The 23,885-nt window shown below is 35.9% G+C and overlaps 1 protein-coding gene and 1 non-coding gene across 14 annotated transcripts in view; one reads left to right on the plus strand and one right to left on the minus strand.

The window, feature by feature from the left end:
- Positions 1 to 2,092: 2,092 nt before the first annotated feature.
- Positions 2,093 to 23,885, minus strand: part of PLEKHA5 (pleckstrin homology domain containing A5) — a 211,408-nt gene continuing 189,615 nt past the window's right edge. For 8 of the 13 annotated variants that reach the window (XM_032473273.1, XM_032473271.1, XM_032473286.1 and 5 more), the window contains 12 exons: positions 22,049 to 22,150; positions 19,131 to 19,242; positions 18,255 to 18,301; positions 17,269 to 17,457; positions 16,314 to 16,431; positions 12,990 to 13,108; positions 10,133 to 10,342; positions 9,132 to 9,272; positions 8,550 to 8,674; positions 6,541 to 6,686; positions 4,964 to 5,078; positions 2,093 to 2,982 (listed from right to left, as the gene is read on the minus strand). In XM_032473273.1, coding sequence (XP_032329164.1) covers positions 4,975 to 5,078; positions 6,541 to 6,686; positions 8,550 to 8,674; positions 9,132 to 9,272; positions 10,133 to 10,342; positions 12,990 to 13,108; positions 16,314 to 16,431; positions 17,269 to 17,457; positions 18,255 to 18,301; positions 19,131 to 19,242; positions 22,049 to 22,150 — 1,413 coding nt within the window. In that variant the 3' untranslated portion in view covers positions 2,093 to 2,982; positions 4,964 to 4,974. Of the gene's footprint in view, positions 2,983 to 4,963; positions 5,079 to 6,540; positions 6,687 to 7,442; positions 8,232 to 8,549; positions 8,675 to 9,131; positions 9,273 to 10,132; positions 10,343 to 12,989; positions 13,109 to 16,313; positions 16,432 to 17,268; positions 17,458 to 18,254; positions 18,302 to 19,130; positions 19,243 to 22,048; positions 22,151 to 23,885 lie in introns of those variants that run through there. The other 5 variants (XM_032473275.1, XM_032473285.1, XM_032473281.1 and 2 more) reach the window with 2 other exon arrangements.
- On the plus strand, positions 11,967 to 12,038 carry TRNAA-AGC. The gene has a single exon. It is a non-coding gene; the product is annotated as a tRNA-Ala (tRNA).

A 23,885-nucleotide genomic window follows, 5' to 3' on the forward strand; every position in this document is an offset into this window, starting at 1 on the left:
GCGAAGGGGCACATAATTACAAAAAAATGGTTTAGGGACTAGTGAAGCAAAAAAGTTTGCAGATCACTTGTCTATGGTTATCTGTTTACTTTTTGACCACCACAGGAGCGTGGCTGTCCACTGTCTATAAACTGGGGGCAGGTGAGTGTGGGATACATAGACATGGCCACTGAGACACCAACCCTACCGGGCTGCACTAGACTTCAGCACTTACTTCCACGGCGGAGAGGTGGCCTCCACGGCACTCTCCCCACTTGGTGTAACGGCCTTACCAGTCTGCCCGCCCTCCTTACCGTGAGCCTCCGTACTTCCTGAGCTGTCCGTGCACCGCTCTAATTAAGACATCTAAGAGTCGGGTAAGGCGAGCTTAGATGAGATAGTAAATACTGATCTAAGGAGGGAAGGGTATGTAGCTCAGTGGTAGAGCATGTGCAAGGTCCTGGGTTCAAGCCCCAGTATCCCCATTAAAAAAAAAAAATTGAAATAAACAAACCTGATTACCCTCCCCAAAATTAAGGAAAACAAACCTCATTGTGGGTTCAATCTCTAGTACCTCCATTAAAAAAAATTAAAAATAAATAAACCTAATTACCCCCCCACCATCCTGGGCCCTAGGTTCAAGCCCTAGTACTTCCATTAAACAAACAAACCAACCAACCTAATCCCTGCCCCCCTCAATTCTCATCTCGGGTCCTGAATACAATCTCTAGTATTTCTATTACAAGAAAAGAAAAGAAAAGAAAAGAAAAGAAAAGAAAAGAAAAGAAAAGGAAAGAAAAGAAAAGAAAAGAAAAGAAAATACTACTCTAGTTCACATTTTTGAAGACTATTAATAGTACTTTTACTATATCCTGTAACAAGTACCCATGCTGACTTACTGTGTAAACATACGATTTTCATCTGGCTTTCTGAAATGTTGACAAGAGTTACATCTACTTTATACTGCTTTCTCCAAACTCCCTAAGGCTTCCAGTTACCCCAGAATGGGACATTTTTCTTTCTTGAAATAGTTCAAAAAATGTTGTGTTTATTAATAAAACCAAAGTAACACACACACACACACACACAACAATCAAACAGTAAAGACAAAAACCCCTACAAAAAAACCCCAAACAAAACCCCAAGAGTAACAGCAATGCTCCCCCCTACACATCCATAAAAGATCTGTAACAATAACTGTATCACGACTAAAGGGAAATCATAATCTGTTGACTATTTCCTTTGAGAAGACTTCTGTGTGACATCTTTAGGAAAAGGTAATTAATACATGTAAACATGTTTATACAGATACAGGGAGCTAAACGCTCTCCCCCCGTTTTAATCTCTCTTTTCATTCACTTCCTACTTTATAGACTGTGTCTATTTGCATTTCATTCTGTGTGTTTCTGTTTGGAGCAGATGAATTCTTACACATCTGCATTTTAAATTAAATCTAAATCCTCTTTAATATAGCATGGAAGAAAAAAAAAAAAAAAGACTGACCAGTGCCAATTTAGTTTCAGCCATTTTATATAGGAATCTCAAAGCATCACATTTCCTTGTACTCTGGGAACAATATATACCCTAAACAAAAGGTTATGGAGGGAAGGAAATGTAATTGATTCTGAAGAGCGTGAACATCTGCGGAGAATGTGTTCTAAGAGAAAATGATCTCTGAGGCCCCACGCATGATGATGAAACGGTCTCTACTTACCCATGTCAGAGCAGTAAGTCTGCCCTGCACGCCCCTTGCCAAGTCCAGGCCACTAAGCAGAGTCAGACTACAGATGCTTGAAGCTACTTTCTACAACACAGAAACCAACAGAAATGGGTATAGAAGACTTGACAGAACTAAATTTGTTGAAAAAAGTCAGAAAAACTTCATTCTGATGCAAATTTTGTCACCGAATGTAATGTGATTGTGGCAAAGTCAGTTTCTCTCTCCGGGCCTCAAGTTTCTCGTCTTTGACGTGGGAGAGCTGGGCCAGACGACAGAGAGGTTCTTGCAGGTCTGTCTACAATGATGAGATTAACAGACTACTTTTTCTTCTGGATGTCCCGTAAATAGACTTTCCGTTGTAAGTGGAGAGAGCAAAAATTCTAACACAAGTGATTTAAGAACATCAACATTTATTTAACATGATAAAAAAGAAATGAGATATGAACATTTGCATTTAAACAATAGTAAGTAGCCTTTAATACTTACATTACAGGTGCTCATTGTATAATATATACACAATGAACATAATTACATTTGTACACAAACTAAGTACTGGATTTGAGAACCTGCTTATTGCTGTACACATCTAGTCCAATGAAGCAGAAGCCCAGTACTTCAAAATACCTACATTTTAAACGGTTTTTTAAGAAAAAGGAAGCGGTAACATTTGTAGTTTTTAAGCTGACAAGAGTGTGGCAGTAACTGCTGACACTGCAATCTGACCGAGAAATAAGTATAGCAGAAAACGGACATACTTCACTTAGCAATAATAAAATGGCACATTTTAAATATATATATAAAATTTTTACAAATCAAGTGTGAAACAAAGCATTGCAGTAGCCAAAATGGGAAAAAGGAGAAGAAAATAAAAGAAAACAAGCTTCATTGGAAATAATAACTAAATTTATGTACTGAAAAGCCAAAAGAAATATAAATCCACCTAGACTTTAGAAACATCAAAATCTGGAGATCAGCAACTAAGAAAGCTCTGTCTGTAGACCACACACTAAAAAGCACCTTTACTTATGTGCTCTGAAATCATAGCAGCAAGCTGGTGTCGGAAGAATAACCTTGAGATTACACTACATAACCTTGAGTGTACATATGGGCCATTAAAGCTGTTTTGGAATAAACATTTTCCAGAAGTGATAAAATGATGCTCTGTGGCCAAAAGCATCAGAACTATGAATTTCATAGATTTAAAATATACTGTACAATATCTTCTCACATTGCCAAAGGTCCGCGTCCTTAGCTTTGAATGGTTTCAACAGAAGTCAGTATAGCTGAAAAATACAGAGAAGGAAAATTACTTTGACACCTGCAAGTTAACGAATGACCATTTCCTAAAGTAACTAAGGGTGACATTCTCTAACAACAGCACTGACAAGCATGGCCATGAAAATCCTAAAACATAATACAATTGAAGGACACTTTCTCTTCATTTCCATACGCTTAATTCACAAAGCAAAGAAACACAATGCAGTAAAAGAGCAAGTCAGATGAAAAAAGTACCCAAACTTAGTGGCTGAATCCAAGAGATCAACAAAATGAGCAAAGATTTGCATAATTTTACTAAAATATGTAATACTAAATTGAGCTCCGTACACAGCAGTGTCATTTGTAAAACTTTCCTAAGTCCTACCCAAACTGCTAGTTCAGAAAGATGACACACACGCAATGAAAAGAAATAAAATAATGCGTGTTCGAATGCCACCAGTTGGTGGACTGCATGCCACAAGGCTAGAAAACCAGCAGGAACTGCGCCTCATTGCAGGATGTAATGCCACTGGCTCTCGGAAGGAAAGCAAAACAAAACCAAATCCAACAACAACTTAAGGAACTTGGAAATGCATCTGAGTTTTAACCATGAAAATTTTTTATTATCAGAATGGTTCAAATACAATGAATTGTAAATTGTTGATTGAACCAAAAGATACTGAGAGTGGCTCTTAATGTACATTTCTCTCCATTAAGATGGACAGAGGCCAGTGACCAACTCCCTGCACAGGAGGAATCAAATGAACATAATGTTTATCATTCCTATGTCTGGGGTTATTCTGTCACTCGTGGCAACTGCCACTTCTGAATGTATGAAGTTAAAAGTTTAAATACGTGAGTGACAGAGGCAAGACACAGGTTAAGACTGTAACAAACAGAAGGTTAGCGACCCTAGTCGATCCTGCACAGACACCAGGTGACAACAAACAAAGCCTTTTCTAGGCTCCAGACAGACATGATCTCAAATAAAAGTTACAGATGTTAAATGGCAGTTAAATGTAAATCCTCTGGCTGAAAGAAAGAACACAGACTATAGCTGCTACAAAAAGGTGTGGCTGGAAGTAGCTTCTAGAAAATGAGCACTATGGGACAAAAGACGCAGTCAGGGTAGTCTTTGTGCTCATTTATTTTGAGAATCTAAAAATCAAAGAGTATGTCTGTATTCATGCTTCTAACGTCTGTATTTTCTTGGCTTACAACTGTTTAACAGAAATAAGTGGTAATCCAAAAGCACCACATCTGGTAGATGCTGTGAGGGGGAAAAAAAAAGCAGAAGAAAAGGCATAAAATGCTCAGTCTATACCTCACAGCTTTTCTGAAAAATATAAAAAGCACATAAGTACAAAATAGCAGAATAAAAGGAAAGACCTTAGGAAATTATTCTGAGCTCTAAAAGTGTGGTCTAGAGCACTTGTGGAGAAAGGCTCCTTCTCTGTGACTCCATGGCTACCTCCCTGACTTAAAAAAAAAATTAATTATTTAGAAATAATTTCTGGTGAATCTTAAAGATTTTATCTTCCATATCTAGTTGGCTGTACCATAAACTTTTCTTTATCCGTGAAAATAATTAGCCAGCTCCCAGTGCAGTTGATGTCATGTCGACTGTGAAAAACATTACTCGATCAAAATGTAATGACTTAAACAGAATTCTCAGACCCGACCAGGGAAAGAAACGTTTGGTCGGCGCACAGCTGCAAAACACTGGGAGGCTTGTCTTGGCACAGGCCCTACCCTCCGGGTTTTGCTGTTTTTACGGATAATGAAATAAGAGACAGAGAAGATGTTGTCACGCAGCAAATCACTGAAGGGCCAATGCTGGGAACTGGAGTTCCTGCCCGTGGTTCAAATGACCTACTCGCTCTGCCAGCTTCCTGGACGCGCAGGCCAGAACTGATCGCAGTTTTTTATTCACTAAACCAACAAATGAACTAAATCCAGGCTGAAAGCTCTAACAGTAAAGCACAAAAACAATAGGAAAGGACGTACTTTTTCTGAGACTACACACACATGAAATGTGATCCTTCCGTGAGCTGCGGCTGCGCGGACGGAGCCGGGGATGCCGAGGGTGCCGAGGACTCGGGAGACGGGGACAGGCTCTTCGCTACAACACACCGGGAAAGCGTGAGAACGGAGAAGTCAGAGAGACGCCTTGGGACAAGAACCCCCCGATGCTGCGATCCCAACACGAGACGTACATATTTCGGGAAGGAATTCTTAGCTGTATTTTGGTTCTGTTTTTTTTTTTTTCTTCTCTAATCTGGCAACCAATTATTTGGTACGAAATGTCACTTGACAACTGTTTAAAAATTCTTCCTTGTACACCTTAAACTTATATAATGTTATATGTCAATTACATCTCAATAAAACGGCATTTTTTTCCTTCCCTTTTTTTTTTTTTTTGGCTTTGAGGTTAATTTTCAGATGTCTATCAGTGAATCGTTCCTGCTGGGTCTCACTTGTATAAAAGTCTTTTTAGTTCCATGTAGCTAAATAGTACAGATGGTTTAAATGTTGTGGTTTTAATGCACACACATACCCCTTTAACCTGGACCTACCGTAACAATAACTGAACGTGATCAGTTACAATTAAAAAAAAATGTGAGAATTCCTATGCACATTGGCTTACTAGTGGGTAAGAGGCAAAGCAAAAGACAGTGCTTAATACTGGTTACAAAGGAGCATGGCTGACAATGTAAATTTCCATGTTATATGTATATGACACAGAAAATGCTCTTCTTAAGAACAGTACTGTATAATTGAACTTCATTGTACTTACTCTCTGCAAAATGATTGGGGGCAGGTTGTGGGAGAGGTGGGGAGAGGAGAAAGGATTACCAGGAAGAGATTTTGCTTATGCTATGAAAAGTAAAGCTGATAATTTACACTAGCGGTATGAATCCCCTGCCCCCATCCCTTGCCAAAAATCAAAGAAAAAAAAGAAAGAGAGAAAAGGTTTGTCAAGAATCCAAAAATTAAAAAAGAATGGCATAGAAAATTTTACTTTAAAAAAAATTTTTAAAGAAAATTTTATTTTTTAACATGCTATGTATGCATCATGATCTTCTACTATCAAAGAGAAACCCAGATGTGAGTTATAACAGGAGCTAAGTAAACAAATCCATTCTACCAGTTTAGATATTCAGTCTCCCAGAGTCCCCAAAGGGGTAGGTTTATGAATACTGAGAATCCAGCCTGGGAGAAACAGGTAAATTTTCCAAGTACTAAAAGATCAAAGATCTTCTTCTCAGGAAAAAGTGTACAGTGTGTTGAGGTTCAGATTTAAAAAGCAAACAAAACAAAACAAAACAAAACAAAACAAAACAAAAAGAACACACTGATGGCCATGCCAGGACAGATGGCGGATCTGGCTCTTAGGCAGGGGCCGCCCTGTCCTCTTCTGCAGCCGCATCCCTCCTGGACGTGTGGGCGTCGGACCGCAAAGGCTGACTGGGCTGCGGTCAACGAACCTGAGTGGCTCCCCTGCTAGACTCTCCAAGTGGCAAATACATTCAGAGGGTCAGAGGAAGCACCAGTGAGACAATTATGAAACAGGCAGTATCTACCTGCCATTGCTTGATTTCCTCGAGAAGCCTCAGGAGTAAGTTCGTAGGCAGTAACAGTTTCTTCCTGCTCTTGAGCATCGTCCTTCGTATCTTCCTCAGGGTGGCCTTCTGGTTTATGATTTGTGACCTGTGACTCATCTTGAGGGCTAATGAAAGTAGATGGATATTTCAAAGTTTGCTATTCTACAATACAATTCATTTTTTTCTTCCAACTTATGAAGTTTTAACTCTATGGAAGAGATACCATCATCTGTATTTAACAGCTACTATCATTTTGCTTGCATTTTTCTTTGTCTGCATTTTGCCAGTCTTGTTTCATTCTAGACCCTCAGCCCCCAGCTCCCCAAATTATTTTTAAAGCAGATCCCAGACATACAGTCCAATCGGTAAATGCCATCAAATATCCAGGTAGTGCCCAAATGATCCTGAGTGCCTCACAGTACCGTCTTAAGAGTTATCTGTCTGAATCAGGATCCAAAGTCCATATGTTATATTTGCCTGACAAGTCTCTTAAAGTCTACCTTTATCGATAATAGACCACTCCACACACCTGTTTTTATTCTTTGCCGTTTATTTGGGAAAGAACCTAGTTTAACAGTCCTATATAGTTTACTACATTCTAGATTTTGATGACTGTATTCCTCCTATATTTTATAAACTGATGTGATTTTTCTTACTCTACTATTTTACTTCTTATTAATTTTATTTTTTATTGAAGTGTAGTTTGATTTATAATGTTAGCTTCAGGTGTACAAAGCAGTTCAGTTATATATATGTATTTTTCAGATTCTTTTCCATTATAGTTTATTACAAGAAACTGAATATAATTCCCTGTGCTATATAGTAGGTCCTTGTTTATCTATTTTATATATAGTAATGTGTATCTGTTAATCTTAAACTCCTAATTTATCCCTTCCCCCCTTTTCCCCTTTGGTAACCATGGTTTGTTTTCTATGTCTGTGAATCTATTTTTGGTTTGTAAATAAAATTTTAAACTGATATGATTTGAGGCTTAATCAGATTTAGGTTTTGTGGGGTGAGGGGCAAGAGATACTTCTTCAGGTGGGTTTCTCGCTCTGCTGTATTAACAGGTTGTTAAAAATGACCGGTGACGTCAGGGGCTATCAGCCTGACCCATTCATTATAAAGTTCCCGGTCAGATTTTTTCAGCTAACAGCTTTCACAGCCACTGAGGAATATTGTTCATCCCCATTATTTCAATAAGGTTAGCAAAGCAGTGATACAGTCCAAGTGTCTCATTCCTTATTGAGCGAAATTCTTCTAAAAGGAAAAAACGATTCCTCATAAGCCGTTTTGGTTGCCGTTTGGGAAAACTCCGCTAAATATTTCATTCTTTCCCTTTATGTACCAGGTTTTGGAACAAAAAGCCCGATTCCCTAGCATCCTCCAAAGTGACCAACAAATTCCTTTTTGTTGTTTTTGTATCATCATGAACTCACGGATTTTTAATAGACTGGATGTGTTTTAACCTATGTCTATTAACAAAAATTCAGAAGAGATTTTTTTTTTTTTATCAGCTATTGCCAAATATTTGTCGGATTCAGTCTTGCTCTTCATTGAAGAGATAAAGGCATTCCTAGTAACACGAAATCACAGACAACTCAGACGACCGATCAACGCTTATCACTCTGCAGGCAGCGCGGAGGTGCTTACAGTCACTGCTCGTGTGCCTTTGGCATTTAAAAAAAAAAAAAGACATTGATTGAACACTTCCTAAGTGTTTAGCCCACTGCCAAGTGCTACATACCTGTTTCCTTATTTAATCCTTACAACACACTTGTGAGATTAGATACCATTATTATCCCCATTTTTACAAGTGAGGGACCTGCGTTTAGGAAGGTTATGGAAATTGCTCAAGATCCTACAGCTCCTAACAAGCTACTCCGGGACCAGAATCCAAGACTTTGGACTCTGAAGTTTCCCATTTTTAAGCAGGTATACGATTTTGTGAATGATTCCTTTGTTTGTTTGCTTTCCCCTATTATTACCTGTGTGAAACATCCGCAGGCATTTTTTCTTCGCTTCTTTCTTTATCTATCACTTCCTCAGAACTTACTCCATTTGGCTCAGGTGTGAAAAGTGTTTCAGAAAAAACATTTTTAGTTTTTTTAAACTGCAGAAGAAGAAGAAAAATTTTGTTTTTCAAGTCATTTTTACCACATTTAATGTGTAAGTGAACTATCTAAAATGATTCCTAAATAAAAGTTTATTTAAAAACCATACCCTACCAAATATTTACTGAAATACAAATTTAGATTCGAGTATATTAAAAACATTCATATTCCTTACTACCAGGAATAAAAACTACACTGCCATTGCCTAGCTGCTTTGGGAGATAAAATTCTTTAACTAGGTTAACGATAATTTATTCTGGCTTTGACTGATCATGTTTTAGGTCTTCAATTAACCCATTTTTTGATGTGGCTAAATCTATCAATCAAATTATACAAATCCCACCATTTCACTCAGATCTAGAGCGTCTGTGACAGAATGACATGTAACCTTCCCACTTGATTTCATCTTCAAAAATCCCCCCCTTTGGGGTATCTGTCCTACAATAATCTCCCCACCTCTTGGCTGAGATCTGTATTTTGAGGTTCGGCTTCTTTTAGTCGGACAGTCTCTGCTGCAGGAGTTTCATGGCTTGGTTTTACATCATTTTCTTTAATGATGGCGTCCAGTTCCTTAATGCTATCGTCCCTCCTTCGAGTCTGTTCAACAGACAGACAGCATCTTTAGGTTCATGCTATACAGTCAGGCACAGTTTTTAGACAGCACCTGCTAATTTCTTTTTTAAAGTTGGCACTTCACTCACAAGGAGGTTTCTTAGGAAAAAGCAAGAGAGGCATCTTATATATAATATATTAATCCTCTATCATTCTAATTTGTAGACTGTTCAGTTATTCAATGGTTTAATGAGATGAATTTCCATCAGCAGTGTTTGCTCCTGATTAGTCAGGAAGAGGGTTTCTAAGAAGACAGGGAAGCACCTTCAGCTGATCCACGTCCGCCAGTGCGGACAGACCAGACTGAAGCCACTAGAAAGGTTCGCTGGTCTGCTCTCATTTACCAGTCGGGGTAACAAACAAATAATAAGAAACAGAATGACGTCTCTTTATAAGGCTGAAGTTAATAAGTAGAACTCTTACTGAGAAACTCTTGGCTATAATTTAGGTCATGTTAAATTAGGACACAGAGTAATACACGTTTTATTGGGAGGGGAATTGGGGACCATCTTGGTAACCTGCATGGCGTTTTACATTTGTTGAAAGCACTTTTATCTTCTTAGTGTCTGTGCGGTAGGTGGAACAGGTGGTCTCCACCTGACGTACAGCAGAGGAGATTAAGTCCACAACTGTCACGAGGGCACCCAACAAGTAATTCAGCTGCGGTTTTTTGAACCCAGGCTATTTGCAGTTTACTGAACTGTCTTAGTATTTTATTATAAGAGTTAAATAATATAAAATAACTATCCATGTTGTCAACATTAAAAAACCACGTAACGCTATGATTCTAAGATTCAAGAGATATTAGGTTTACCCACAAGAATGATTAAAAGCAACTGATATACCTGGGTAACCCTGAATGGATTATCCCTTATATTTGAAGGACTTGGTAACGGTGACTGGTCTAAAGCACCAATAACATTTAATCCTTTTTTCTTTTCCCTTAAACACGCTTGTTGATGCCTCCTGATTCTTTCCATCTGCTCTTCCACAGTCATCCTAGGGCGAGTGCTTTCAGCCAAACACAGCTGTTCCACCGCACTTCTTGGTCTTTCCTTTAAATTGAAAGTAAAAAGATGAGCGCATGAATACAGAATAACGTCTGAAAAGTTGGTTGGAATAAAAAGGTTCTCAAATGCATTTATTTTGTTTTCAAAATCAAAGGTGGAGGTTTTAGAATGTCATTTAGATAACAGCAGGAAGGAAAATGACTCCACACGTGCATTGATGCACGGTCAGTGATGGAAAGAGAGAGGGGACCTTAACGAGGCGACTTTTTTTTTTAAAAATACAAAAGAGTATGGTAGCTCTTGAGTGACCCTAACCCATGAGCCTGAAACAGGCAATTATATGAAACTCAAACTAGGAGGAAACAGGGGGCATGGCTTTTAAATATCAGTGATTTCTTTTACTATACTAAAAATGTTACGTTTTGTTCTGTAATTTTTACTGTGAAAAAGACTGGTAAGAGAAAATATCCTTAGTTTATGAGCAATAATAAAAATGTGGAAGTATCTATCTGCTATAAATCAAGATGGTTATATGTGAAAATTTTACAATGTGTATGTGTATATACATGGCTCATTTTTATGGTTCACTGAGGGGCTTAAAAATATCAGTCACATTAAACAATCACTTCTTACTTCTCACTTTCTTACTAAAGATATAAAACATTAGTGTAAGATCTGAAATAAATACATCAATAATTAGTCATTAGGAAATTCTAGCTTATTTTATATAAAAGAAATGTTAGAGATTAAACTATTTTAAGATTTACAGAGGAGAACGTGTGGGTTTATGTGTGTCCTCCGGACTGAAGTGCTGGGAAGTGACTGAGACACTGGTGGGGCCACTGGAGTTCGAGAAAAAAACCCAGCGCAGAGAGGCCAGTATTTCTGTGACCAAGCAGGATGCCAGGAGAGTGGCCAAGATCCTTTTCTCTCCACTGCCATCTAAAATGTGTCTGCAGGGCCGTACCTGCAGCTCTAGAGCTGTTTCCCACTGTACAGAATGAGTATCTCAAAGAGCTCAAGGAGAAACTAAAAGGAAAATGAAAAACGAAAAGCCGTAAAGTGTAGAAATGATGATTCTCATTTATTGGCAAAACAGAGATTTTGCTTTCAGTAAAAAAAATTTCTAAAAAGGTAAATCCTAGATACTGATTGGGAAGCTGGCTAATTTAGTACCCTTTCCTTTTATTTTTATTAACAACAAACGTGTATTCTTCCCGGTTTTTCTGTACTTGTGCAAAAATGTCACACTGCAACTTCCTTTTCCAAGTCACCATATTATACAAATCTATTTTATTTTTTTAAATTGCCAGATACTCTTACTTTTTAGATCTTTTCTCCAATATAACTGGAAAAGAGCATCTCACTGGGGTTTTAGTTAGCATTAAACAATTATTATCAGAGTTGAACAATTTTCATATATTTGTGAATTACTGTTAAATATTTCCCATTAAAAAAAATCCTAAAAATAACCGATTTATATTCACTGCCCATGTATCACGGCACTTGTGTGTTGTATCGCAGGTATTTTCTGTTGGCATTGCTATTGGTTTCCTGTACCAGAATTACATAACCATAGTCTTCTATGCTCACCCTCTAGCATCTGGTTATATAGAAGTCCTTCTTCTAGTATGTAAGATAGTTATATTTAAAAAAAAAAGAGGTGAGGGTGGGTATAGCTCAGTGGTAGAGTGCATGCTTAGCATGCATGAGGTCCTGGGTTCAATCCCCAGTACCTCCATTAAAAAATAGAAAAGATAGTCATAGAATAATATAAATCCACTAATACGTTTCTGTTTGATTAACGTGCAATTTTTAAAGCTTTTTTCTGTTGACTTATTTTCATATTACAATTTCCAAAGAAAACACCCTTCCAATGTGTAAAAAATGCCTGATTTTATGAATAATAGTATTATAGAATCATTATATTTCTTATATATAAAATTAGCCAGATTTCTGGCATATACTTTGTACCTATACTTTAATATTTTTCAAGAATAATCATAAATCTTATCATTTGTAGTACCTTTCAGTCTTTTCTTATAGTTTAAAATAATCTCCTACCAAATAAATACTGAATTTGTGAAGATGAAAAGTAGAAGTTTTTTGCAGCCCAAATTTCTAGGGAGAACTTGCGGAAAGGGAGTTAAGTACTCTGAGAATCTTCCCAGGATGACCAAGGTTAGACTGGTTTAAAGCCAGTGGGAATGAAATGGACCTCAGATGAAAATAGTAAAATACAAGCTTTATTTCCCAGTCTCAGTTTGCATTTCTCACTATAACCAGAGGATTGGCAAACTCCAAATCTACCATAGCTGAAAAGCCTTGCATACTCAGGCTGGCTTGAAAATCCACTAGCTGGGGTGACCACAGAACGTGTCTATCCCTTTCTTAAGGAAATTCTTAGAGGTGTCAAGGCAGGTAGAACAGGGCGGGTGTCTGAGAACAGATTCCACCAACCGTGAACTGAAGACCCCATGAGAAGTCTGATCAAAGAAAACCTAGATTAGGTCTGTCCTCCAATGTGCAAATTCCCTGAACATAATTAAATAAAATTAAGATAACTACAGTTTTCTTAGAGTATGTAAAAAAATTTTTTTGGCAAAAAAACCCCACTAAAAATTAAAACATGTATAAGAAAGCAGTAAATAGGTTTGAGAATTCTTCTAGAAATTAATTTATAGTTAAATACCGTTCTTGAATCCATCATCTTCTTCGTTTTCCTTAAGGTTACATACGAGGCTATTGTCGAAGATTCGGGTGTGGGTGATTTTGTTCTTGGGGGGACTACGCCAACAGGAAAGTGGGAACCTAGAAATTAAAGCCAGTGGTAAGTTCTACAAAACATTTTCACGTGACACTGCCTCCTTTTGACATACTCAGTTTCTGAGGCTTTTAAATCAGAAGGCAAACTTACTGTTTGCAAAGAGGCAGGGAAAATGTTGTAGACTTCCATGAGTTATTTTCCCTAAGAAGCCGGGCAGTGATACCACCAGACAAATCAGGGTTAGATTTGGAAATAAAGTTCTACTGATTCTAACAGATGACATTAAAAAAACTACAAAGCTTAGTAATACTTAATGGTGCATAAGTCCTCACAACAACCCTGCAGAGAAAAGAAGGTAACTCAGGTGCAGCATCGGGATTAACAGGCTTCCTCCTCCTCACATCCTCTCAGCCCATCAGCAGCGCGGCCGGAGCTTCTGCTTCAGCCTCTTTGCCTCGCTGCTCTGCTACTTCATGAAGTATTTACGTAAACATATTTCCAAAGGCTGAAATCTAATCCTCTCACATATTAAGGTGAGGAAAGTTACGGCCCAGAAGGGTTACGTGATTTGCCTAAAAGTTCTTAATTTCTGTTTGCTCTCTTTCAGTCACACGGCACCGCCTCAATAAAGAATCCACTAACGATGTTAACAGCCAGCTAACTGTAGGTGATGCAGGTTGCTTTCTCTTTTGCATTTTTGAAAGTTTCTAAAGTGAACACACACTGCTTTTATAAACCAGAAAACAAACAGCACACACACAAAATCATTAACACAACAATAAAAACTAGTGGTAAGTTAACATAAAATGTATTCATTTGTATCATAGTCATCTTGTGTTAAGCACAATATATATACACTATTGTCCACGGAGGACCCAAGCAAAGAAAGAAATTAATCAAACCTCAATGGTTTGCTTTAAAAAAAAAAAAAAAAAAAAGAGAAGCACCATTCTCTTTGGGCTCACTAAAGTCACATCAACTAAGTAGAAAAACCAAATCCTATTTTTCTCTCCCAAAGACATGGCCAATCATTTGGCGGCCAATCATTCAGGGCCCCTTTATGTCACGAACCAAAGAATCTGCAGCTCAATGAAGTTTTAATACTGTTTATGAACTCCATATGTCTATTAGAGCTGTATACTTGAGAATGCTTAGAGCTGGACTGATGTATTACAGTACAAGAAATTTTGCGATTCAAATAAAGAAAGGCTTCTACTGTGCCAGTCAGCAGTCCATCTTTAAAAGCCCTGCGCAAAGTCATGTGGTACAAAATAAATTACACTGTAATCCATCTGTATACTTTAGACTATTTAGAAAGAGCTTATGACTATATATTTTTTAAAGTACACCCAAAATTTTAAAAGAGGAAAAACTTCAAGGAAGAATTCAAATCCCATTAGAGAACGTATTTCAGACGATAGTTTTTATGAGTAAATGCTTGTAACAGGTTTTTGCTGAGGAGTATCACAATGTTTTATACCCGAACTCTTGCTTTCATATATATGGCTGCTTTCAGGTTTTGTCTACCATGAATTAAAGCTGCTATAAAAACCCTTGTGTAAGTCTTTTTGAGGAACTATGTTTTCATTTTTCTTAGGTAAATATATAGGATACCTGGATATGAAAACTGCAGGTTTAACTTTGTAAGAACCTGTCCAAACTATTGTTCCATCTTACACCACCTCAGAAATGCGTGTGAATTCCAACTGTTCCACATCCTAACCAACACCAGGCAGTTAGTCTTTCAAGTTTAGCCATTCTAGGTGTAAACTGTGATATTTTTATTGGCATTAAAATTGCATTTCTTTTATGATTAGTAAGTTAAGTAAGTTATAAACTTTTCCATGTGCTTACAGGCCATTTGTACACCTTATTTGTTAACTCTCCAAGGCTTCTGCCTACTTTTTATTGGGTTGTTTGTCTTCACTATTGATTTGCAAGAGCTATTTATATATTCTGGATACAAGGGTTTTATTGGATATATGTATTGATAGTATTTTCTCCCATTCTGATGGGCAAAAGTTGTAAATTTTGATGAGATCAAATTAATCAGTTTTCATGAAGAGCATGGCCCTCAGAGGGTCCAAGCTTTATTTGAGGGGGTCTCCTAGCCAACTCCTAATTTGTTCATGCTTTGAGCTTTGTCTAGGCACAAGGCAAAAGCTGGCTTTACTGCTCCACTTAACTTCTTGGAAATTATTTTTCTGCAAATCCCACATTCTGCCATATTTGTTTTATCTCTGCACTAGTATGAACATACAGACACACACAAACAGACAGACACACATACATTTTGGTGAACCATTTTTGAACGCCATGGGTACTTTTCCTCTAAGTGTTTCAGAATTAACATAATACATTCTTCTAAATAACTAAAACACCACAGTATCACTTCTTATTAGGTAATATCTAGAACATATGTAAATTTCCATAATTCACCCAAGAATATCCTTAGTGTTTTATTTTGTTTTTAACCATGAGCCACTGTACTGTATCTGGCTTTTTCTATCTTGTTAATCCTGAAGAGCTCTCCTTCTATCTTTTTTCTTTAGAACATCAACTTCTTGAAGAACGATCAACATTAAAAAATTTTGATTTAAAAAAAAAAACGTATATACAGTAATAAGCATTATTTCATAGAATTTATTTATTTTATAGAAACTGTGTAAAAATTTGTTTTGGCCCTAATCTCTTATGTATACTTTCGAAATAGTAAAAAGCAATAAAAGATAAAAGTCTTAGGAAATGGAAAGTTTTTAACAGTTTGGCATAAACTTATTTCTCAGTAAAACCTAACCTGAACTGATACGAAGCTTTTTCGTCCTTATCCCACTTAGAATGACTATTCCAGAAATATTAATGTATTTAAAAAGGGGACGTCCTCATGCCTAGCAGAGAGATGACATATGTTATATGGTTTATGGGTCGTGTTATCATCCTAATATCTGAAAACTTCTGAATTCAGAAACTCATCAGATTCCAAAGGTTTCAGGTCAGGGACTGTGGACTTGTATATGTACTGAGTCAATAGACAGACTGCGTTTATTGCTCAAATGCCTGAAAAACACAGGAGATAAAACATACCCCAGGGAGGTGGGGGTATATCTCAGTGACAGAGTGTGTGCTTAGCATGCACGAGGTCCTGGGTTCAACCCCCAGAACCGCCATTAGAAAAAAAAAAAAGAAAGAAAGGACAAAAAGTTTTTTTAAAAAGAAAAAGAGAAAGAAAAAGACGTTCCAAATGCTGACCTTTAACGGAGGTTTCCATTTCGGAAACAGGTTCCGATTTTTCTTCTCCATTAGACTCATCAACTTCTGCCACTGTTGTTAACTCTGGTTCACTCTTGTAGAGTCTATAATCTGGACCCTTGAAAGGAAGATACATAATTACCTACCAAAACAAAACAAAACAAAGCACCCCTCAAAGTCTCTTAAAACGTTTACCTCATCTAAAGACTCAAACTCAACAATTAAGAGCCTCAGTCAGCTATCTTAGGTATATACAAAATTAAAGTATATGCTACAACTAGGGTAGGAAAAAGAGAATTTAAAAAAGATTTTTAACCAGTAAATCTTCTGCTTTTAAAATTAAGAATACTCCTTTTAGGGAAAAAGTCATCAGAACATTTTTATCATAGTATAACTGAAGTCTGAAAATAACCGTATTATATTAACTCAGCCCTGTTCCTCTTTTCCTTATTCTCTTCTTCTTGCTTATTACATTTTACACTTATTTGTTTAATCTTGGACTTCTTTTTTCCAGTTTCCATGGGCAAAGTCTCTCCTTGGCAATGTCCACATCCTCTTAGCAGTTTTCCTAGACTGAACTGCCCACATCCCAACCTTTTCATCATTCCTAGTAAGAATCGTTTTCTTTTTCACTTCTTTCTGATCTAAAGATGTCATTTTGCTTCTAATATCCTGCAATGGTATGTTGAAAACAAGCCTCCTTAAACACATACAAAGTAACCACTTTATGAAAATATTCACGAGACAAGAAATTATGAAATATTAAAATTGTGAAAATATTACAAAATGAGAATGATGAAACTAAAACAGGAAAAAACACAAATGATAACATTATATAAAAACAAAAAAACACTGGCTAGAAGTGGTGTTATAATAAAAAATTTTCAGTGTAAAATTAAGTTGGAAAAATGAGGGCATGTACAGTTATGATTCTGTGGCCATTGCAGCCACTTACACAGTGAGATCCATTTCTTGGATATCCTTGAACTTGGTGAATCTTCTTTTCTTCAGGCAGATGGACTGGGCCCCTGCTATAACAGAGCAAGGAGCTGCTATCACTGGGCAGAGGGGGGATTATGGGAGGCTGCTCTGTAAAGTCATAGGACCGAGGAAGTGGAGGACGAGGTGGGACTACTTCCTCTTCCTAAAGATTGTAGAATAGTCACCTTATTTAGATAAGCATATTGAATTAAGTATATCTAAATTCTTTGCAATGGTAAATTAACTTAAATTCACTTTAAGATAATTAAAGGGACACTGCCAAGCCAAAAGTTTCATATTGAAAAGTAAAACCAAAAACATTTACGACAGCAATGACTGGGTTTTGAATTTGGTTGCATCTAATTTTCTTCTGTGACACACAAGTTAGTTTTACTCTGTGTAAAGCTCAACATCAAAACAAATGCATGAGACTATTGTATCTGATTTTAAAAACAGAAGGAAACAATTAATTCAAAAAATCTTGCTCTATTACTTTTGGTAATTTTTAAGAGCAAAAAAAGATAAAAATTTCTTTTTGATTGGCTTTTATACAAAGTTCAAGACCATAGATGCTTTCAACTAGGTTGACAGTGTCTCTTTGTAGTTGTAATTTCTTTATGGTATGCATGATACACAGCCAACTTATCCATCAATCATCCTACAAATTTTATGAAGTATACAAACAACGACAAATAAATATTCAAATTACTTAGATTAGAAAAAGTATGACAATGTTAAAGTTCTAACATAGATGAGAAATAGTGACTTAATTTTTTTGCACTAAGAAAAAGTAAGAAAAATCACATTTGTCAGAAGTATCAAATTACTGAACCAGTGAAATTTTAAGATTAAAAACAATAACCCAAATATATTTAGAAAACATGTTATGAGTAAATTCTAATTCATATTTTAAATATTTAAAATAATTAATTTATAGTTAGACAAAGAATTCGAACTTACCTCATTTTTGTACTTAACTGTTGAGAAAGGCTTTGATCCTGTCATACCTATTAAAAAAATTATAAAACGTAACTACTTATAGTAAACATACCTTCCTAAATCTATAGAAGGAATAATTTCATTTCACTTATTTTAAATGAAGTCTTCCATTTTGAATCCCTTATTTATTAATGTTTTCTGAATTTAAAACTAATTACATTAAAAAAATACAAACTAAAAATCTAATTTAAACAAGAGTACAGGGAAATAAGTTTTCTCAAATATTATTGGTTTAAGTATGATTTGATATAAACTTTTAGGAAAGCAATTTAGCTGTGCCTATTAAAATGGAAAATGTATGCTTATTTCCCACTTTCTAGACTCTATTAGTACTAGCATGTACGTTCATTATGTATACAATATTGTTCATTATCACATGCTTTATGACAGAAAAACAAGAAAAACAGCCAACCAACCAACCAACCAAAAACCTGGAAGCAACCCACATGTTCATCAACCGTTAAGTTACAGTTCATCTATGCAGTGGATTCTCACGCAGCTGTTAGTGTACTGTACTGTTAAGGAGAAAAAAGCGTATTGATGAAAAACAACATTTTCTGTTGTGGGAAAAAAACTCCTAAAACCAAAACACTGTATGTGTTTCTAACTATACACACAAAACAATGATTTATTTTTGTGTGGGTGTGGTTGGTAGGACTTCTGCTTTTTACTTTGTATGTAAACTTGGGTACTAATTCAATATTACAAAGAAGAGTGCTTGTTTTCTGATGTCAGAAATCCATTAAAATAACAAAAGAAACCCAGTTCTATGTGTCATTCCATTTAGATACAATATTACAGTAAATGAGTGCAGAATCAAAAATGAAGTTAACATACCTGTTTCCACAGTGCCTCTCTGCTGTTTATGTTTACTCAGTCCTTCCATGACATCCTGAATTCTCCAGAGTTCTTTCTGAATTTGTGCACGCTGAATTCCTGCTGATTCAGTCTATCAGTAAAAATGGATAGACCACATACAAGGGGAAAATAAAATCATTAAATACAGTATAAATTCCACTAATTACATACTGTAAAGTGAGAATTGCACTGGATTAAGTTTTGAGAATATTTAATATGATCTGTGTGACTTTCCCAATTCTGCAACTGTCAATGGCAAAGATAAAAGATAGAAAGCAAAGAAAAAAATTTAATATTTCAGACCTACACACACAATTCATACCTTTTCAATAAACTTTGACTTGCATTATTTATAATCCCAGGAAGGAATACTGATTAGATGGGACTAAAAAATGGGGAGCCATCTCCCCAAACCAAAACCGACAAAACAAAAGCGGTAACAAAACAGAAACTCAAAAACCCCAAATTAAACAAAACATTTTTAGAGGGAAAAAAAGGAAAGCATTTTAGCTTCCTAAGTTCTAGAACAAAGAGATATGCCAAAAAAGAAAAAAAAAAGAAAGGAAAAAAAGGGCAATTAACAAAATATATTTTAAAGAGTTCTGACTCAGTTAAACAAATGTATTTGCAGGACAAATTTTCAGTTTTGGAATCTAAATCTATCACTGCCATTTTTATTCTATCCTGAACTTATATCTACTTTCTTATTGCTAATATCCCATTTCATGCCCTTAGGCTAAACACTCTAACCGGAACCAAAAATAAGATCGCATTGGTAAGATTCTAATAGAATTCTATGACTCTTACTGATAAATAGGAAAACATTTTTGGAATGTAATTTTAAAAGAACTAGGTAGGTGGTATGAAAATGGTCACATTATAACATAATGACAGCCCTAAGATATGAATACTGATAAAGGCTTATAGGCAGGAAAACAATTATAAAATCAGACAACTGAACATCTTCTACATAGAATATAGATTACTTTTGCAATAATTAAAAAACACGTATTTTTGTCTATCTGAAAGGTATACAATGAAAAATCTCATTTTTGTTTTATTTTGCATTTCTCTGGCTACCTGTGACTTTGACCAACTTTTCAAACACTTGTTAGCAATTTGAATTAAATTTTCTATAATTAAAACTACTCAAGTTCTTTATCTATTTTTCTAATGCATTGTTTCTCCAAATCAAAAAGAAAAAGTTCTTTACAAGTCTAGACAATAATGTGTTGAATTTTTAGAGCTCAAAGATACTTCTTCCTAGTTTGGTCATCTTTTGTCTATGCTGCCTTGTGTACTTAACACTTATATATAGTATGTTTTATTTGCCTGGTTCTATTCTAAGTGCTTAAAAAATATCAACACATTTAACCACCATAATAACCCAATAGGAGTATGTACTATTATTATTTTCATTTTACAGTTGTGGAACCTGAGGCACAAAGCTGTTATGTAACTGGCCGAAAGTTATGTGTGCAATGCTACTTTTCATAAAGTGTGCCTCCAGGTTCTTTATTTTTTCAGAAAAGGTCTATTTGTGGTCTTTACTATTTCTTAAAAATATAGGAACCATTTTTTAAATTTTTCAGAAACTTGCTGGAAATTTGGTCAAATGGAATTGAGCTTATGGGAAGAATTTTCATTATGATGATAATGTTTAATCAGGCCATCCATGAACATGGTATAGCAATTATACCTCTCCATTTATTCAGGTCTTCTGTCTTTTAATAATACAGTAATTAAATTCTTACAATGAACATTTTTTGTTAGGTTAAATCAGAATTGGCAAACTGCTCTGGCCTGTAGCTTCTTTTTGTATGGCCTGTAAACTAAAATTAAATTTTAAATCCTTAAGGGATTATTAAAAATTCCCAACACCAAAGATTAATGTGACAAAGTGTATACACCTGCAACATCTAAAATATTTAATATCTGGCCTTTACAGAGAAAGTTTGCCAATCCCTTGGTTATATTTTAGATGTTTACCATTTTTTTCCTACTGTATTTAGTATCTTAGTAGTGTAACTTCGGTTGTAAGAATACAGAAGTCACAAGCACACATGGTTACTTAAATTTAGATAACTAAAATGAAATACAATTGAAAATTCAGTTCCTTGGTCACACTTGCAACATTTCCAGTGCCCATTAATTACACTTAGCTAGTGGTTACTATTTTGGACAGCATACGCTGAAGACAGTTGACTTTCTATGAGTCAAACTTTCTAACTCTATTTGTTACATTGATTTGTCCATTGAGTCCACTGGGTTTCCAATGTGGATAATCAAATTTGCACAAGGTCACAAGCATGAGGTGACTTTCATTATTTTCTTAATTATATATTATCTCCACTCCTCAGGACAACACTCTAAGAGAGCTATTATTAGTTCTATTTTACAGATATGAAAATGAACACCTGGAACTCGATCCCATATCTGCCTGTTCACAAAACGATTCTTTATGCCAAATGGTGCTGCATCTTCCCCTTTTCTAGTAATGTATCAGTCAAGACGATAGGCTATAAATATAGCTTGCTTAAAAAGAAAAGGATTTATGGGTTCAATTCCCAGTACCAGCACCTCCATTTAAAAAAGAGAGAGAGAGAGAGAGGGATTTAATATAGAACGGATAAGATAATTGAACACTTCAATGCCAAGTGACATAGTTAGCTAGGAGCACAGAACATTTCACTCACCATGTGCCCAACAGAATAAAGAACTTAATAAGGGATGGGCTACTTTGTGAGGCAGTAAGATTCCTATCATTGAAAGTATTCAAACCCAGATGCTAGGTAGCCAATAATGTAACAGCTGTTAAGGGTGTGCATGAATCTCAGAAGGTTGTACAGTGCCAGTCAAAGGCAGCTCCAACAACGTAGGAAGTTACAGCTCTGTACCTGAACTTCACCGAGGCGCTCTAGCTGCTCTTGCATCTGGTTCTTGGTAATAGTGACATCATATTCTAACTTGTCATATTCTCTCCACGCTCGTTCCAGTTCCTAAAATCAGAGCTTTAATTACTTTAATGGAGAAAATGTGCTTTAATGTTATCAATCATGTAGCTTATAATGGGCAAAATAAAAACTTTTATAACTCATTTTCTTTTCCTTTTTCCTCTCTTTCTTGATCAATTCAACAAGAATTTACCGACTAACAATTACTTATTATTGTACTGCTGCTGTACTCAAATTTACTAAAAACAAAACAAAACAAAAACCCTAAAAACAAACAACCAAACCCCCCTAAATAAACCCAACTTATTTATTATTTATTCATTTGTGACATAAAATATTCAGTTAATTCTACTATCCAAAGAGTTTTATTTTGGGGAAATATGTTATTTTATTCATGACAATACCTTAAATTTTTCTTGAAGGTGATTTCTTAAAATGCAGAAGAGGCATAAATAAAGCATTTTCTTATCTGCCCTGATTAAAGTTTGTCTAGGAATAAAAACACTAAGTAGGTTGTACTTTAGCATGCTGGATTTTCAGTAACACCAGAAGTCTGACATGACTTGACTTAGAATACATTTACAGTAATGTGATGAACCTAACTGAGCTAACGAATCGAGCAACTCTTGCTCACAGACTCAGTATAGATACGTCCCATCTAAATTTTTCTCTTTTGGGGAAAAAAAAAATCACTACAAACCCTCAAATCACAAAGAAGTTTTTCATACTTGGTCTTTAACTACCTGTCATCTATTTAATGTAGAATAATTCCACAAATGTTCAAAAACACACTGTCATGTCATTCTATCTCAGGGGCGCTGTTCCATGGGAGTGCAGGTACCCTTCATGGGCTGTAGGTGCTCTTCAGACATTTCAGAGAGGGGTCCGAGGTCAGACCGATAAACTAAGGGCGGGCGCTATATTTGATCACTATTTTGTCACCAGTGTTTAGTGTGCTGTTGGCCCACGTGACATAACCAGCAAATATTTACTGAATTTATGCTGCTGTGAAATGAACCAGTGACGCTTGTCTAAGAGCCTCCCTTGACCAAGGGTTTCTTGGCTTGAATTGCACTGAATGAAGCTCCCTTGGGAAATGTCATTTTAACCACAGCAATAGTTCTGGGACAAGGAAAGAGGGCACTGAGTGTAGAAGAGAGGTTACTTAAAATAATCTTAGTGTAAAAAGCATCAATCCTCAAGGCCCTAGAGAGGCTCTTTTAAGGAGTTAATTTAATTTTGTATATTCTACAAGCTTAAAATCACTTTAAAAAACATAGGCAATAAAAATTTCTTTTAAAATTAAAAGGAGTGTTAAAATTTCGCCATTTGGGACAATTGCTTTTTGAATATAAGGTGTCTCCTTATAAGCAGGTTTTACAATTCATTATATTTTTAAAAAAAGCAGAGATAAACCACTGGAGATTTTTAAAACCATCTCTATATTATTTATTGAAGGGAGTCTATTAGGCAGATTTCACAATGAATTACACTTTAAAAAGACAAGTGATAAAGGACAAAAGATTTTTATCATATCTATATTGTGTAAATATTAGCCTCCTTATTTGGCCTCAGCAAACTGTTTTTACCTGAATAAATAAGGTTATTGATCTCCTTTAAGAAAAACTGCATCTTAAAAAAAGAAAGAAAAGAAAAGAAAAATTGCTTCCAGTCATCTTCTGATTTAAATACGTCACAAAAACTGCAAACCTAAACAATGCGCCTTTGAAGGCGTCAGGGAGGGTAAAATGAGGGAAACAGACCCAGTGGCTGTCCAGCA

The sequence above is a fragment of the Camelus ferus genome, chromosome 34, assembly GCF_009834535.1.
Source record: "Camelus ferus isolate YT-003-E chromosome 34, BCGSAC_Cfer_1.0, whole genome shotgun sequence".
Taxonomy (NCBI): Eukaryota; Metazoa; Chordata; class Mammalia; order Artiodactyla; family Camelidae; genus Camelus; species Camelus ferus.